Genomic DNA, 15,343 nt, shown 5'->3' on the forward strand with positions numbered 1-15,343 from the left:
TAGAGGGACCGAGTGTTGAGTCGCAGTAGAAAATATCAAACGAACGGCGTTCGTCTTATCTACGCGCGCCTATACTCTCTTGATATCTTATCTTTCAGTTGGCGCCGGGACGCAGTGGTCAGCGCTTCAGCAGCGCGTCACAGTGATGTTGATTTCCTCCTCTACAACGACAAACAGCTCAGACAGAATATGCTACTTACTGACTGCTGCGGAGGGAGCAAGGGATTGAAGATCAAGTAGTCCACCAGTCACATTTGACGCCTCCTTGCACTGATTGACGTTTGTTTATAACACATACCCGCTGGTGCTTATGCCGAGTTTGATATACCGGTTGGAGAATGGAGCTGCCATTCAAATGCAATCAATCGATGCATGATGTGAGCTCTAAACGCATTTCCGAACTTGGGGAGAGCGGGTCGAAATGTTGGCACCAGGCTTGTACGTCTGCCCGTCTTGTGCATGGCGGGGAGACCAAACTCGATGTACGCCGGCATTGGTCCGGCATCCATGGTGGATCAAGCCCTCAAGGCGGGGACTGTGGTATTGGTTGGTGCTGATAGCTTGATGCGAACATCAGGACATCAGCAGGAGCGGTCACCCACCGCCCACAGTTTGTTGATGATCATCTTCGCCATCTGCTCCGAGTCTGCTTCTTCCGGCGGCATCCCCCTTGACCTTTATGTAAAGGTACCGACCTCACTGGAACCAGGGACAAGCATCCGATCGGCATCTCCGAAGCAGCAGATCAACGTCTCTTGAGGCTTTTCACTTCTCATGTCAAGCCTTCTGTGTTTCTTTCCATCTAGCATCGAGCTATGGTTGGCAACTCGCGTAATTTGTGCGGACGTAACTGCTGGAAGAATGTCCTAGCGCTGTTTTTCAATTGACCTTCGTGGAGCCATCTTATGACAATGTCCCACGGCACTGAGCCGTGGCCGCGACTGTGATCATCTGGCAGCTTCTCGGACCTTGAGGCTCTGCCCGCCGATTCCTTCGAGTCGCCTATTTTAATGCAGCAATGTCTATTCGGATTGGACCCGCCCCTTCTCCTCTCCCCGTCAACGCCGACCGACTATGTCTGACTCCCCGACTGCATCGAGCACCCCTGCGACGGCGGGTGCGGTTGCGCTCCCAGCTCTGGACAACACGCTTGGCGCGGTGCTTATCGGGACCTTTGTTTCGCTGGTGTGAGTGCGCTCGCGTGCTTAGCTCGCTCGCTTAGCGGCTCTGGCTTTGCATGCGTCTGATCCTCATTGACATAGCTTGCTCGGCGTCCTGCTCCACCAATGCCACCATTACTTCGTCTCGTATCCTAAGGACAAGATCCGGCTGAAGCTTTACGTACGTACGCGTCCCACATGTTGCGTCCTCGAGCACTGACTCTACGATGATACAGGTCATCACTGTCCTGTGTGTCTGCAAACGCTAGTACTATGTGGTGTACTCAACGAGTTCTGTAGGCTTTGCGAACTCGTCTGTGGTGTATTGACGATGCAGGCATGGTGAGAAGTTTCGTATGCTTATCATCGCTCGTGCCAACGATTGACGACGCGCAGCTACTTCTACATGGTGCAGAACTATTTCAATCCGCTGAAGCTCAACGACATCGTGGTCTCGGTCCCGGTGCGGTGGTTCAAGCATCTTGTTCACTTTTTTCTGGTGCTAACTACTCGTAATAGGTGCTTTCTCTCGTCGGTGTACGTTCACAGTCTTGTTGTCGTCATTCACGTTTTAACGAGGGTCATCGTAGAGTCTCACGATCATCGTTACTCAAAGGTGTGTCTCGAGGGTATGGTCCATATGATCCTGAAGCCGAGATGTTTTTATTATCTAGCTTCTTTTGCTATCGAGTTTGGATCAGTGAGTTGTCAATTTCCGATAACTTCACCGAGGCTGAACCCCACCGCCTCGCAGTCGGAAAGAAGTGGCGGTTCCTCGTCATCTTTGCAGTATGTCGAGTATCCTATTCCCTTGTCGAGCATGAAGCTGAGCGATCTGTCAGTCTATTTTGATGCTCCTTGAGTTCGGTATATCATTTCGCCTACCTTGTTCACGGCGAGCTGTCTAACGAGTGCTATTTACCCACTGTAGTGCTTTGCATTGGTGAGCCGCGCATCGTTCCTCGCCATCCGATGTGTGTTAATGCCTTTATAGTCGCCGCCATAAAGGGTTTTGAAGACATGCATTGGGATGCTTTCTCGAAGTGGACTGTGGGTTCATTCTCTGAGCAGCACTAGCCTGGATTCACACCTTTACCAGTTCTTGATCTCCATCCACAACGCGGCTTCCACCGTGTCAGATCTGGTCCTCACCGCCGTTCTCATCAACAGTCTCCGCAAGAGCCGGACTGGTATCACTAAGTAACGGCGCTTTGTCACGCCCCTTGATCTTCCGCTGAATGTGCCTTCCGTCTTCAGGACCGACGGCATGCTGAACACTCTGACCCTTTACGCGATTAGCACCGGTCTGCTCACTGGCGTCTACAACGCCGTCTGCTTCGCCACGGTCAGTCTTTGTTGCCAGTTTCACGCGTACTTCCTCTCATTTTTTCGTTAACGCACAGGCTGTCGCTCTCCCACACGACTTGATCTACATTGGAACGGTTGTGGTCGGTGTTCGATGTCAGTATCCTCTAATCTTGGCACCCTCGCTCGCTCGCTGACGTATTGTAACAAGTGTACTCCAACTCTCTCCTCGCAGCGTGAGTCGGCACTCCCACGAGTTCTCTCGATGCTCACAGTGCCCGCGTCCGTCCAGTCTGAACTCCCGCCGTGCCATCAACGACCGCCTAGCCAGCGAGGTCGGCGTCACCGATACCTCTCCCTTCGGTGTCAGCGGAGTGCACTCGCTCTCCCACGGAAGCGTTACCTGGAACAGGCCTACTGTGCGTCGGGTATTCGGATGTTCTTTCCTGCGGCCGCGCACTAACCCTGTTCCCCATGACGGCATCAGACCGCCATGAATGGGAACGTCACGGTCGAAGGGCAAACCACCGTCGGGACAGTCGAGGTCCTGGAGCTCAAGTCGTCGGACTACCATGGCTACGAAAACGGGCGCAAGGTCCAGTTTGGTGTCTGAACGACTACCTGGGCAACCTTTTATGAAGGCGTGTAAGATGGGTATCGTTGTTGAGGCGATGCGAATGGCTGCTGCGCTTGCTTTCGCTGTTTATTTTTACTGTCATTACTGTCTCGTATGTATCGGGTAACAAAGAAGTAATTTATGTGCTCAGCTATAGCTGGACGGTTGTATCACTCATCGGTGACTTGACACAACGATGCGCTGAAGGGTGTGGCTTCGACCATACGCAGGTGTATTCAAACCACCTGCGCGCGATCTGCTTCTGTGAGCGAGCTTCTTGACCAGCCTGATGAGGAGAAGGTGATCACAGAAGCCGAGAAGCCGGTGGCTTGACGCGTCGACGCGTCGCGGTCACATGATGTACTGGCAGAGCCTCTTCAATTCAACCAACCAATCAGAGATGCTGACGACGGTCAGATTCCGGCAAACGCGTTCACATGGATCCGCGTGGTCCCCATGGGCATGATGGAGGACGTCCCTCCAATTCCCAGCATCGCCGTCGTCGACACCTTTGCATTCCTCGATACAAGTCGGCACTTCCTTGATGCAGAGGTTTCTGAAGGTGCGCGCCCTTGACTGCCCCAAGCCACCGAGCGCTGATGTTCTTGGTCGTTCGCAGGCACTCAATCCCCCGGTCCTACCCAAGGTCGAGGACCCGTTGCGGTTCGGGATCTTGGGCGCCGCCCGCATCGGTCCTGACGCGCTCTTCACTCCCGCCAAGACGCATCCAGGCGTCGTGGTGACTGCGGTCGCCTGCCGCGACAAGGCGCGCGGCGACAAGTACGCCAACAAACACAAAGTCGAGAAGGTGTTCGCCGGGCAAACCTGCTACCAAGGCAGGTGTCGTTAACTCCGCGCTCTTTCGTTGGTTGACACGTTTGTAGACCTTCTCGACGACAAGGATGTCGACGCCGTGTACATTCCTGTCAGGCCTCTTCACCCTCGTAGAGCTTCCGTTGTGCTGACTCTTGAGACGTGCAGCTACCAAACGGGCTCCATTTTGAGTGGACTATGCGCGCGATCGACGCCGGCAAGCACGTCCTCGTCGAGAAGCCCATCACGAACACCGCGGACGAAGCGCGCGCAATATTCGCTCGGGCAGCGCAGAAAGGCGTCGTTGTGCTCGAGGCCGTGCATTTCACGTGGGCAACCTGTTCATCTTCGCCGGCTCACCGCTGTACTGATATATGCTATTGCGCTCCAGTTTTCATCCTGCGACTCAGAGGGTGAGAGAGATCGTGGCCAGCGGAGAGCTCGGGAAGATCAAGAGCGCGAAGGCGTGGTTCACAGTACCCACTCTCATGGGCCCCTTCATCTGGGAGAAAAACGACATTCGTTACGACTTTGACCTGGGTGGAGGTTCCACCATGGATCAAGGAGGTACGCGAGAAGTGTGTTGCTCTCGTTCTACGACGTCTCTAATGCTGCCTTGATAGTGTATCCCCTTACCGCCATCCGATACTTCACCGGAACGGACGAGGTCCTCCCCGAGGTCACCTTCGCGAAGGCGATTGGAATGCCATCCGACGCAAAGCGCGTCGACCGCGCCATGCACGCCGCTTTCAAGCTTCCCTCTCCGCTTGGTGCTGAGGCTGCTGGCGAGGCACTGACGGGCGAGACGATCTGCGACTTCTCGGACCCCGGCTGGGGGCCATTCGGGCTCTTCCCACACATGCCCAAGTTCAACGCCGAGGTCACGCTCGAAGGCGGGAAGGTCGAGTACTTCAATTTCATAGTTCCCGCGTTGTACCACTCCATCACTGTGCGCCCGTCAAAAGGGGAGGCGCGGACGGAGCGCGTGTATGTGAGCAAGGACGGGTATGGGGAACCTTACTGGAGCACGTACGTCGGGAGCCGTAAACTCGCGTTTTTAGGCTGACAGGCGTGATCCGCACAGGTACCGCTACCAGCTGGAAGCGTTCGTCGACAAGGTCCGCGGACGGACCCCGCAGTATTGGCCGACGCCGGAGACGACGATCACGAAGATGGAATGTGTCGAGATGATATATGAGAAGGTATAGTCTCCGCAATCGCTCTATATCTCTCGTCTTCTCATACGTTGTCGACAGGCGGAGATGCCACCTCGCCCTGCGTCGTCCTACAAGGCGCCGTGAACGGCACGCGATGTCAGAATGCCAGACGCCCAGAAAGCGCTTAGTGCTTTGTAGACGAGGATGATGCCGTCCATATTTGGCGGCGGCGTGCCCATGTATTCTACAGGAGTAGAAACAAGGTTCGCAGGGTTCAATTGCCTTCAGTTCGGGTGGTTACCCCCTGCCACCAACACAAACCTCGAAGCCACCAAGGGTGAACATTCGAACACTTCGATGTAGTACATTCGATTCGACTACTGGCCCCTACAAGAACGTCCTCAGATGCTCCGTCAGAGCGAGCAACGCCAAGCTCTGGCCGTACGGCATGCTCGTCAACGGGATCTTCTTGTAGTCCTCCAAGTCCATGAACACTGGCGTCCCGAACGACACGTTCCGCAGCTCCCCCTCCTCCGAGATGTGCGCCAGCACACCCTCCATCGCCCGCCTCGCCGCGCGCATGTACCGCTCCTCGCGCGGGATCAGCCGGAGCCGGAGCGCCTTCGCGATCCCGTACGCGAACCCGGCCGTCGCGGACGCCTCGAGATACGAGGTGGGGTCGTCGAGGAGCGTGTGCCACAGCCCGGTGTCGGCGTCCTGGAGCGCGACGAGCGCGTCGATCTGCGCGGCGAGCGCGGACACGAGGTGTTGGCGCACGCCGTCCGTCTCGGGGAGTGCGAGCATCTCGATGAAGTCCGGGATCGCGACGGTCACCCAGCAGTTGCCGCGGCCCCAGAGGGCCTTGCCGAAGTGGTGACGGCCGTCGAAGGACCAGCCTGGGTGAACGTCAGCGGTCTTGATGCGAAGGAGGCGAGAGAGTCCGGAGGCCGTACCGTGGAACCAGAGTCCGGTTTGGAGGTCTTGAAGGTACTTGATGCTGCGCGAGGATGAGCGGTCGAAGGTGCGGGGGCTTTCAAACGCACTTACTGGAGGAGGAACTGACGCTTGGCCTCTTCGACGTAGTGCGGCCGGTTCAAGACGAGTCCGATCTTGGTCAACGGCAGGACGCTCATCATCAGTGTGTCGTCCCACAACTGCTCTGGGTTGTCGAGCAGGTAGGTGATGTGCTGCAGGCCTCCCTCCGTGGTGCGGGGCATGTCGTACATCACCCACTCCGCCCACGAGTCGAGGTGGACGTAGTAGTCCGCCGCGCCCTTGTGGTGAAGGTAAGCGGCTGTCAAAAGAGGCGACATGGTGTTGACGTTCTATAGCACTATGTCGATCAATCATCAAGCATCGATTACTGGACGTGAGCATACCTTCGTCGTCCCGACCTCGAATCGGTCCCGGAACCAAGCAAGAGCGATGTCGAGCGCGCGTTTGTCCCCGGTGATCTCATTGAATTTCAGCAGCCCATACAGCCCTGAAATCAGCAGTTTGATTGAGTGCCGATCTCATCCAGACAGCGTAGTATGAAGTACCGATTCCATGCGTCCACTGCAGAACAGGTGAGTACCCTCCGGTTTGTGGCTGATCGCAAAGTCTAAGATGACCCACCTCCCAATCTTCCCAGCCCTTGGTGTCGATGATCCTTCCATCGGCTAACGGCATGAGGAACTCGCCTGTCTCGTCCTTGATATTGACCAGGCATGTGATCAGGTTGTTGATGTGCTTTATCGTCGCCACCTTCGCCTGGTTCACGTTCCTAAACGACATGCCGGGCTCGAAGAGACAAGGGCGGAGAGAGGGTTCCTGAAGACAAGACTAAAGGCGTCCACATGAGCAGCGACGCTTTATGGTCGCCCGCGGAAAACCGATCGCCCCCGCACAAAGTATCACCCATGCACGCTACCGGGCAGCGGTCCGCCTCGGTCCGGGACCCCCCGCTGCGGGGCCCCGCACGAGGCGGCGGGGGCTTGGCTGTGCCTGAAGCAGGTGAGGGCTCGTGCGGGGTAGCCGACTGGGGCAGCCGCAGGAGTGGTCGGCGCGCGTAACAGCTTTGAGCGCGTCCCGCCAGTTGGCGGGGTCAGCTGGTGCGCGCGCAATGGCCACGATGCCCTTATAAACCCCGGGCGCGAGGTAAAGAGTCGACGCGTCGACTGGGAACCCGCCTTTCCTCACCTCCCCTCGTCTGGCATCGCGCGCAGGATCGGTATCCTGTATCCTCCGACCCAGCAATGACACACTCCGACATGATCAAGGGGGTGGAGTATCGCACGGAGGACGTCGAGAAAGACATCGCCTCAGTGTCGAGCGGGGGCGCATTTCGTCGTATGTGCTGCTTCTTGCGCGCGTGAAACGCGACTGACCAGTCTTCGTCTGCATAACTCTTCCTGGTATTGATGGGGAGGTCGCGGGTCGGTCTATGTTTTCTCGCACTACATGCATGACGTGCTGAAACAACTTCCACAGATTTCTTCGCTGCCCAGGGTCATAGTGTGGGCGCACCGGTGGAGATTGACGAGGCGACGGATAGGCGATTGCGTTGGATGATTCACAAGCGCGTTCTGGTGAGTATTTCGTTAATAGACGCTCTCCAAATCTCCTGAAGGTGGAACTTAGGTGGTCATGGTAGTCACGTACTTTGCCCAAACGCTTGACAAGGGGTGCGTACCCTCAGCCGTCCTCATTGATCGCACCGCATTCTGACATATAGCAAGTACCCTGAACTTTGCGTCTATCATGGGCATCATCGAGGACACCCATTTGGTCGGTCAGCAGTACTCGTGGTTGACTACGTGTGTGTACCTGGCCATGTGAGTGGAAGTCACCACAACGAAGGAGCTCGCGGCTTAAAGAGGCTCAACAGCTTGATCTGGGAATTCCCGACGAACCGTCTCATTCAACGCCTTCCTATTGGAAAATACCTCGCATTCTGGTAAGCGCATCCCCTGTTTACGAGCACTCTGGATTGACGCATATCAAGCATTGCTTGCTGGGGCATCGTCCTCGCGTGCACTGCCGCGTGCCACAACTTCACCGGGCTCGTGATCGTACGCACTCTGCTCGGCGTCTTCGAGTGCGTCTGCCAGCCCGCCTTCGTCTTCCTTTCCACAATGTGGTACAAGCGCGAGGAGCAGGCGCTCGTCATCGGCGCGTTCTACTCCATGAACGGCCTCCAGCAGTGCGTTGGCGGTTTGATTGCGTACGGCGTCGCGCACTTCGAGAGCCCCCACATCAAAAACTGGCAGTTCCTCTTTACGGTGCGGTCGTCTTCCCCTTGTGATGGCCTGGTGAAGCTGATGAGACTTCACGCAGGTGCTGGGAGTCCTGACGTTCCTGTGGGGCCTGTTCGTCGCGTACTGGCTGCCCGACTCGCCGATGCGCGCAACGTGCTTCTCTCCCGAGGACAGAGTTCTGATGGCAGAGCGCGTACGCGAAAATGAGACCGGAATCCAGAACAAGGAGTTCAAGTGGTACCAAGTGCGCGAGGCCATGACCGACCCAACTGTCATTGGCGTCACAGTCGTCTCGGTGCGCCGTTCTGATGCTCTGGGGAACACCCAAGGAACTAACAGTTTGGGCAGTTCACGAACGGCCTCCCGCCAGGCGGCCTCGGCGCGTTCTCGAACATCATTATCACCGCGTTCGGCTACACGCGTCTGCAGACGTACTTGCTCGCGATCGCGCAGGGGGCGATCATCATGGCGTTCCTCTTCTCGGGTGCATGGCTCTCGAAGCGCTACAACCAGAAGATCCTGCTCGCGATCATCTATTCGATCCCCAGCGTCGTTGGCACCATCGTCTTCCTCAGTTCGTTCGCATTTTCGCCTCACGCGCGCACCCACCTGACTCGTCTTCTGTCGCAGCGGTCCCCACTAGGCACGACACCAAAGTCGGGCTCCTGATCTCCTTCTAGTGCGCCTCTCTCCCTCCCCTCAGCACACGACGGCTGACCACGCATACAGCTTGACGATGGCCTTCTCCGCCGTCGCGGTACTCAACCTCGCGGTGATGTCAAACAACGTCGCGGGGCGCACAAAGCAGGTCGTCGCCTCCACCCTCGTCTTCATCGCCTGGGCGGTCGGGAACGCGATCGGGCCCCAGGTGTTCCGCGCGGACGACGGCCCGCGGTACGTGAAGGCGTTCGTCGCCCACATCGTCGTCTACGCCGTCCAGATCGCGGTCCTCTTCTTCCTCCGCGTGCACCTCATGCGCATGAACGCGCTCAAGCGGCGCGCCGCGCGTCCCCAGGTGCGTTCTTCTGCCGACGCGCTGACCTCGAGCGCGCGCGCTGATGGGAGTGGGGTTTTCAGGGCGAGCACGTCGCGCACAGTCACGCCTTTGACGACCTCACGGACCGCGAGAACCCCGATTTCCGGTACACGTACTAGGTGCCGCCCTTACTTACGAGATCACGCCCCGCACGCCATCGTTGTATCATACTGAGGCGGCGCGTTGTCAGCGCCGCCGTCATGTGTTGTATTTCCTGTACACTATCTGCGCTCAATCACACTTCTTACTCATGTCCGCTGTCCAAACCCAGACCGAGGAGACGCAGATCGGAACACGCGTGTTCGAAACATGATCACTGTTTCCGCACTGCGCCCACCCTCGAGGACGAGGCGTACTGAGACGCGAAAACAGGTATGTGCCATCGTAACCTCTACTATACACAGAATACGACATTAGGTAGTAGCTGTTCACTTCTATCCTCTATTAGATAACGGGACTGTAGATAGCGACCTCCTCTACACACGAAATGCGAAACCCTCGCGCGCGCTCCTCACAGCGCAGTTCACTGAGCCGAGCTGGGGCCAGAGCGGGGCGCTGAGCCCGCGGCGAAGCCAGAACCAGTGCTCGCGCTCGCGCTCGAGCCTGTCGCGCCGTACGAGCCAGGGCCGCCAGAGATCGCGAGGCTAGACGCGGAGCTGCCGAACGACGGCTGGCGGATGTCCTTGCTTCGCGTGGAGCGGCCGCGGTGTCGCTCGGTGCGGACGCGCGCCTCGAGCGCGCTGAGCGCAGCTTGCGCGGACCGGTGAGACGTCGTGCGTGGGCGCAGGCCGGCGTCGGGGCGGAGGAGGAAAGTGAAGACGAGCGCGGAGAAGACGAGGCCGGCGGCCATGAAGAAGATCGTCTTCGGGAAGTTGGCGACGGTATTGCTGTAGACGAGGGCAAAGATGATGGGCTGTGTGGGGCAAGAAGGGGTAAGATGAAGGTGGATTGGAGACATGAGAGGAAGTGCGCACCCCGAGGATCATCTGGCCGACGGCCTGCAGGACGGAGAAGGCACCGAAGGTCTTGCCGGTGTCTGTCTCACCGCGCGCCTTCATGACACAGAGCGCAAGGCTATTTACGGCGGGAACAAGCCCGGCGCCGATCGAGCTCATTGCAGTAGCACCGACAAAGATCGCCTGGCCGTCGTACGGGCCCGCGAAAGGCGAAGCGAGAACGACGAGAGTGTGCGAGCAGAAGTCAATGAAGAGAGAGCCACGGATGAGCGCCATGTCAAAGTGCATCTCCTTGGAGATGGCCGAGGCCTCATTTGCGGAAGGGCCATGTACGGGGCCAGGCTTAGGCTTGCGCTTAAAGATCGCGATGAGGACTGATAAAGATGAGGCCATGAGCACGGATCACAAACGGAATGAAACCACTTACAGGGAAGCATGAAGAGCAGATGCAACGCGCGAGAGAAGCCCATAGTAGAAATGTAATAACTCAGCTTAATGACAAAGTCAGAACCGGAGCGCAAGAGACAAATAATTGATGAACCGACCTGCTCGGCACCCCAACCATAGATATGACCAGCATAGAGATACTTGATCTGGAACAAGCCCTATGGGTTCCCGGTGTTAGCGATGCTCTTCTCCAAGTATGAGGCAACTGACCAGGGAAAGCATGTATGCGAGGAGCACCAACGCGAGCATCGTCATGTTCCAATCTCGGTACTTCGTGCCGTTGGCACCAGTGACGGTCTTGGGCAGGAGGATAGCGAGGGGACCCAACAACCGCACAAGCGAGCTCTGCGTCGCTACATCAGAAACTAAACCAGAGGGAACTGTGCCAACGCCTGCAGCAGTGGCACCAGCTGCTGCTGCTGCTGCCGCCGCGACCTTGGCTTGTTTCTTCGTCAAGGACTCCGGGAACAAAAACAGGGCGAATAGGAGGTTCACTAATGACGCAGTCGCGGCGACGTAAAACACGGAGGTGACCGTAGGGGCTCCGTTGTGCATGCCGACGCTCGAAGAGGGAACGGGAAAGATGGGGTGGCGGATGAGGAAGGCGCCCAGCATGGGACCAACCGCGAACCCGAGGTAGAAGACGCCAGTAAACCGAGAGAATATGTGCGAGCGCGAGCCGTCCGATGTGCAGTCTGAGATGTACGCGGAGGTGGTCGCCTGGAGGGTGGCCCAGCCTCCGCACAGGCCCTCGATGATGGGAGAAACGATCAAAAACTTGTGACCGTGCGCGGCAAAGATGCTGTGCGGCGTCGAGACTAGAATGAACACGAGGTCGCTGTACAGGGCCAGGGTCAGCGATGGGTATTCGGAATTCGGCATGACTCACGTCATGAATAGACCGAGAGTGGCTATGGCCAGTACTCGTGTACGACCATAAGTGTCACTGATAGTACCCCACCAACTTGTGGTGAATGCTGAGAGAACGCCCATGGAGACCGTCATGAGGGTTTGCAGGCTGGCCGCCCGGGCGGTGACCTCCGAATCCTTGAGGCAGCGCTCCGAGGGCGGACTTCGAGGGTCTGGTTCGTCATTGTCATCATTTTCAAAGTTGATGATTATCGAGTGGGCGGAGTCGGGCCCCGAACCATCGGGAAATGACGCATGAAGCGTGGGTGCGAAGTCTGAGCTATTGCTCGCGTGCGGGAGGGAAGAAGGGAGCGTGGTGGCCAAGACGGTGTGATTGTAGCCGTCGTGGCCGTAAACTGCATTGCAAGAGAGCTGCGTGTACACTTGCACACGGGGGGCGAGCGTCATGCCGCGCTGCGGGGAGTGAGATCCTGGATCAGTGCTGACTGAGGAAAGCGCTTACAACAACAGATGCAATGACCGCGAACGGGACAAGCCTGGTGAACGCGGAGTTAGCCGCTGTGGTTGAGGCATTGCGGAGAGCCAAGCAGACAAGATTTCAGAGGGGGCGCGCATACACCCACCGAAGTGGGTGTATGGGCGCCCCCTCACGAACGCGACTGAGAGAGGCGCTGTCATCGGAGCATGGACGTCGAGTTAGCCGCTGCGGTGGAGGAATTGCGGAGCCAAGCGCAGCGAATGAGACAAACATCCAGAGGGGACGCACATACACCCACCTTGGGCGAGGGGACGCGCATACACCCACCTTGGGTGAGTGTATGCGCGCGAATGCGCCTGGGTCGTATGCAAGAGGCGTTGTCGTCTGAGCGGAGCACCATGCAGCACATGTTGCGCGCGGGGGTCATCCACGAAGTATTTTTGGCAGACGAGGGGATTTGTCGACGAGATTGGCATCAAGTCAAGATAAGACGGACCGACGGCCGACGGACTCGCGGGATCTGCGCCGGGCAGGAGGGCGAGGAAGACGCACGCACGCACCACAGTGGCCTGGGACGGTAAAAAGGCTTTTTGGACGACGCTGCGCCTCCAAGGAGACCGTCGCGCTCTGTGGGCAGTGGGGAAGGCATGGCGGGGTGGGAACCAGGTTCGGAGGTGGGGTCGGAGTTGCGGACGGGGGAGGCAGAGGACGAATAAAGAGAAAAGTTGGGCGAGATGACGGCGTCGACGGCCTGGTACGGGTGCTCGCTCGCCATGGAGGGCGGGCGAGGTGGAGGGAGGAAGCAAGAGAGGTTTGAGACCGAACAAGGCTTGCGGGCGCAGCGTGGCGTCGCGCCTATGCCGGGATGGGGATGACATCAGCCACGCAGGCGGGCCGGTCGTGTACTATAGATAACGCACGCTTACTTCAGCTAAATCTGTGCGTTACCAGCATTGTATGCACTGCTTACCCGGCTTATCCACGCACTAGTCGGGCGGCCGCGCGGCGAAACGAACCGTTCTGAGTTTGAAACGCTCATCGTCGCTGTCGTCCGAGGCGTGAGCGGACCACCGCGTCTCCCTCTCGCCCTCCTCCCCGTCGCTGCCATGGACAGCGACGACCCCCATCCAGCCTTCGCCCCGCCTCGCCAGCACGCCAACGCCGTCGCCGGCCCCTCCTCCCTTCCCGACATCCCTCCCCTCTACTTCCCGCCACCCGGTCCGCCCCTTCGCCCTCAGTCGTCTCCTCCTGATCCCTCTGACCTTTCCTCTCTCCAGGCCCTCCCCAGCCCCCACCATACTTCCGAAGCACCGACGACCTCCTCCGCCGTTTCCAGCTCCTTCCAGCCTACGACAAATATGTCCGGCCATATGCACCACCCGTGTCCCAGCTGAGCGCCGCCGACAAAGGCAAGGCCAAGGAGATCCCCCTGCGGGAAGCAGCTTCGTCCCCGGCTGCAGGAACACCGGCGGCAGGAGGAGATGGAGATGACGATGACGGGGGAAAGGGCGAAAAGAAGATGAAGAACTATAAGCACTTGATCAAGTCGGTCCCTGGTGAGTGGTTCGGGCTATTGTCCTAGGTCGCGATACGACGGGAGCCCCTCAGGCAAGCATTCGATGAAGAAGGACGATTATTTGGCCACCCTCATGGCCATCCCACCGAAGCAGAAGATGGAGATCAAGCCTTTCAGCCAGAAGACGACGCGAGAAGCTTTTGCTGTGAGCTTGGAGGGTTTGAAAGGCGTAAGTACCCCTCGGTGCTGCATAATCCCCGTTAACCTCGCCCCAGTGGAACATCCACACCCTTGTCTCGGAGTCGTCGCAAGCCAGAGAGGATCGAAAGAGACGGGTGCGTACATCCGCCCCAGTCGCGACTTATTGCGTCATAGACCTCGTTCAAACCCTGGCCACTCTGCAGAAAGAGCTCAGAAAGCTCGCCAAGGCCCAAGGCCAGAGCCTCGTGCAGGCTGTTGCGGCTCCCCCCGCGGCCTTGCCGAATACGCCAGGCATGCCCGCCACCCCAGGTGCGGCACCAACACCTGGTGCGCCCCCTGCCGCTGTTGCCGCTCCACGGACGAGTACACCACGGCCGGGTACCGCAAAAGTGCCTCCGACGCAACAGCAGCAGCCTCCAGCACGAGGTCGGACACCTGTGGGCATCGGCACACCTCAGTCGGTATCCACGCCGGGCTCTGTCCCCGTCACGGCCCCGCCCGCACAACATCCGCAGCCCCCGTCTCAACCAGGAATTCCTCCTGCAAGAGGAACCAAACGAGAAAGGGAAGAAGGCGCATTGCAATCAAACGGTAATGTTCCACCAGCGTCGCAAGTACCGGGACCGGATGCCCAGAGGGTAGCGAAGGCAGGAGTACCGGGCGTCCGTCCGAGACCGGTGAAAAAGCAGCGTCTGGTACGTGTCATCGTCTCTATCGCCGCATCCAGGTACCCATCTGGTTGTAGGAGGGGAACGGGCCACCACCAATGCCGTTCCAGCAACCTACGCCGCACTCATAAAGGTGCCCAAGGTCGCGTAAGGTCGCATCTTTCATCTCGTGTTACAATCCTCCTCCGCTTTCATCACCAATCTGCTGCATCTTTCGTCCAATATCATCCTTTGCACTGCTTCTCACGCCGACTCCGTTCTTCCGTGTCCATTCACGTATTTCCCAATTTTGCCCCACCATCACCCCGTCCCCAGTTGCATACGCCCCCATCATCGTCCCCTTCAAGACACCAGACTCTCATCTATCCTTGCACGCACTCACCTTCCCATCTCTTCGTCACGATACTGTTGCATGTAGACGAGACCCCCTCCCCCCATCAGGTTGTCGGCACCGTAAACGGCCGACGGCTGGATATGCATTATCCTTGGTTCCACATCCTCCGCGTGACGGAGTCCAGTCTTGTTTGCCCTCATCCATTGAGACCCTTGTCTCTACGCTCGGACAGTACTTACAAGACACGGTGGTCAGCATCGGGCGGTGTGGGTCAAAGCTCAGCGCCCAGACCCGTGTGCCTCTCTCGGCCTCGCTCAGCGCGGGGAGGCGCATGGACTCTCGCAGCGCCTGGAGGCTGGCAGATCCTAGGCTCGGGACCGAGCGTCAGGATTCCCGGCTGGGCTTCCCTCGGAACAAGTAACGACGACCTCGGTTTGCCACGCGCCGGGGACGTCTCTTCTTGCAGATCGCAGCTTTGTCCAAGGTGCATCCGATCCCACACGTCCGCGGGGAGGGAGGAGTTCAAACGTTCATACTTGGATGGCGG

The 15,343-nt window shown here is 58.2% G+C and overlaps 5 protein-coding genes across 5 annotated transcripts; 3 read left to right on the forward strand and 2 right to left on the reverse strand.

Annotated features, from left to right (window-relative positions):
- Nucleotides 1–3,625: 3,625 nt before the first annotated feature.
- Nucleotides 3,626–5,195, forward strand: BXZ73DRAFT_46198 (NAD(P)-binding protein; the record flags this gene model as incomplete). Its single annotated transcript, XM_048019650.1, has 7 exons — nucleotides 3,626–3,926; nucleotides 3,966–4,006; nucleotides 4,063–4,223; nucleotides 4,286–4,461; nucleotides 4,518–4,923; nucleotides 4,979–5,096; nucleotides 5,151–5,195. The coding sequence occupies 7 exons, from the start codon at nucleotides 3,626–3,628 to the stop codon at nucleotides 5,193–5,195; spliced, it is 1,248 nt and encodes a 415-aa protein (XP_047878354.1).
- A 243-nt stretch (nucleotides 5,196–5,438) lies between these two features.
- On the reverse strand, nucleotides 5,439–6,827 carry BXZ73DRAFT_46184 (glycoside hydrolase family 105 protein; the record flags this gene model as incomplete). The annotated part of the gene is made up of 5 exons (XM_048019648.1): nucleotides 5,439–6,048; nucleotides 6,099–6,376; nucleotides 6,431–6,534; nucleotides 6,593–6,608; nucleotides 6,669–6,827. The coding sequence occupies 5 exons, from the start codon at nucleotides 6,825–6,827 to the stop codon at nucleotides 5,439–5,441; spliced, it is 1,167 nt and encodes a 388-aa protein (XP_047878355.1).
- Nucleotides 6,828–7,288: 461 nt separating this feature from the next.
- Nucleotides 7,289–9,445, forward strand: BXZ73DRAFT_89749 (MFS general substrate transporter; the record flags this gene model as incomplete). Its single annotated transcript, XM_048025380.1, has 12 exons — nucleotides 7,289–7,382; nucleotides 7,424–7,468; nucleotides 7,524–7,621; nucleotides 7,674–7,717; nucleotides 7,772–7,867; nucleotides 7,921–7,989; nucleotides 8,038–8,314; nucleotides 8,370–8,585; nucleotides 8,639–8,864; nucleotides 8,921–8,969; nucleotides 9,020–9,305; nucleotides 9,368–9,445. 12 exons carry the CDS (start codon nucleotides 7,289–7,291, stop codon nucleotides 9,443–9,445), a joined length of 1,578 nt encoding a protein of 525 aa, XP_047878356.1.
- A 404-nt stretch (nucleotides 9,446–9,849) lies between these two features.
- On the reverse strand, nucleotides 9,850–12,852 carry BXZ73DRAFT_46368 (MFS general substrate transporter; the record flags this gene model as incomplete). Its single annotated transcript, XM_048019682.1, has 8 exons — nucleotides 9,850–10,239; nucleotides 10,301–10,656; nucleotides 10,710–10,773; nucleotides 10,828–10,887; nucleotides 10,940–11,567; nucleotides 11,619–12,052; nucleotides 12,102–12,135; nucleotides 12,626–12,852. 8 exons carry the CDS (start codon nucleotides 12,850–12,852, stop codon nucleotides 9,850–9,852), a joined length of 2,193 nt encoding a protein of 730 aa, XP_047878357.1.
- A 331-nt stretch (nucleotides 12,853–13,183) lies between these two features.
- On the forward strand, nucleotides 13,184–14,593 carry BXZ73DRAFT_46172 (uncharacterized protein; the record flags this gene model as incomplete). The annotated part of the gene is made up of 7 exons (XM_048019645.1): nucleotides 13,184–13,295; nucleotides 13,355–13,633; nucleotides 13,686–13,822; nucleotides 13,869–13,928; nucleotides 13,998–14,273; nucleotides 14,310–14,489; nucleotides 14,540–14,593. 7 exons carry the CDS (start codon nucleotides 13,184–13,186, stop codon nucleotides 14,591–14,593), a joined length of 1,098 nt encoding a protein of 365 aa, XP_047878358.1.
- Between the last annotated feature and the right edge of the window lie 750 nt (nucleotides 14,594–15,343).

The sequence above is a fragment of the Epithele typhae genome (assembly GCF_022376455.1).
Source record: "Epithele typhae strain CBS 203.58 chromosome Unknown BXZ73scaffold_21, whole genome shotgun sequence".
NCBI classification, from domain to species: domain Eukaryota; kingdom Fungi; phylum Basidiomycota; class Agaricomycetes; order Polyporales; family Epitheliaceae; genus Epithele; species Epithele typhae.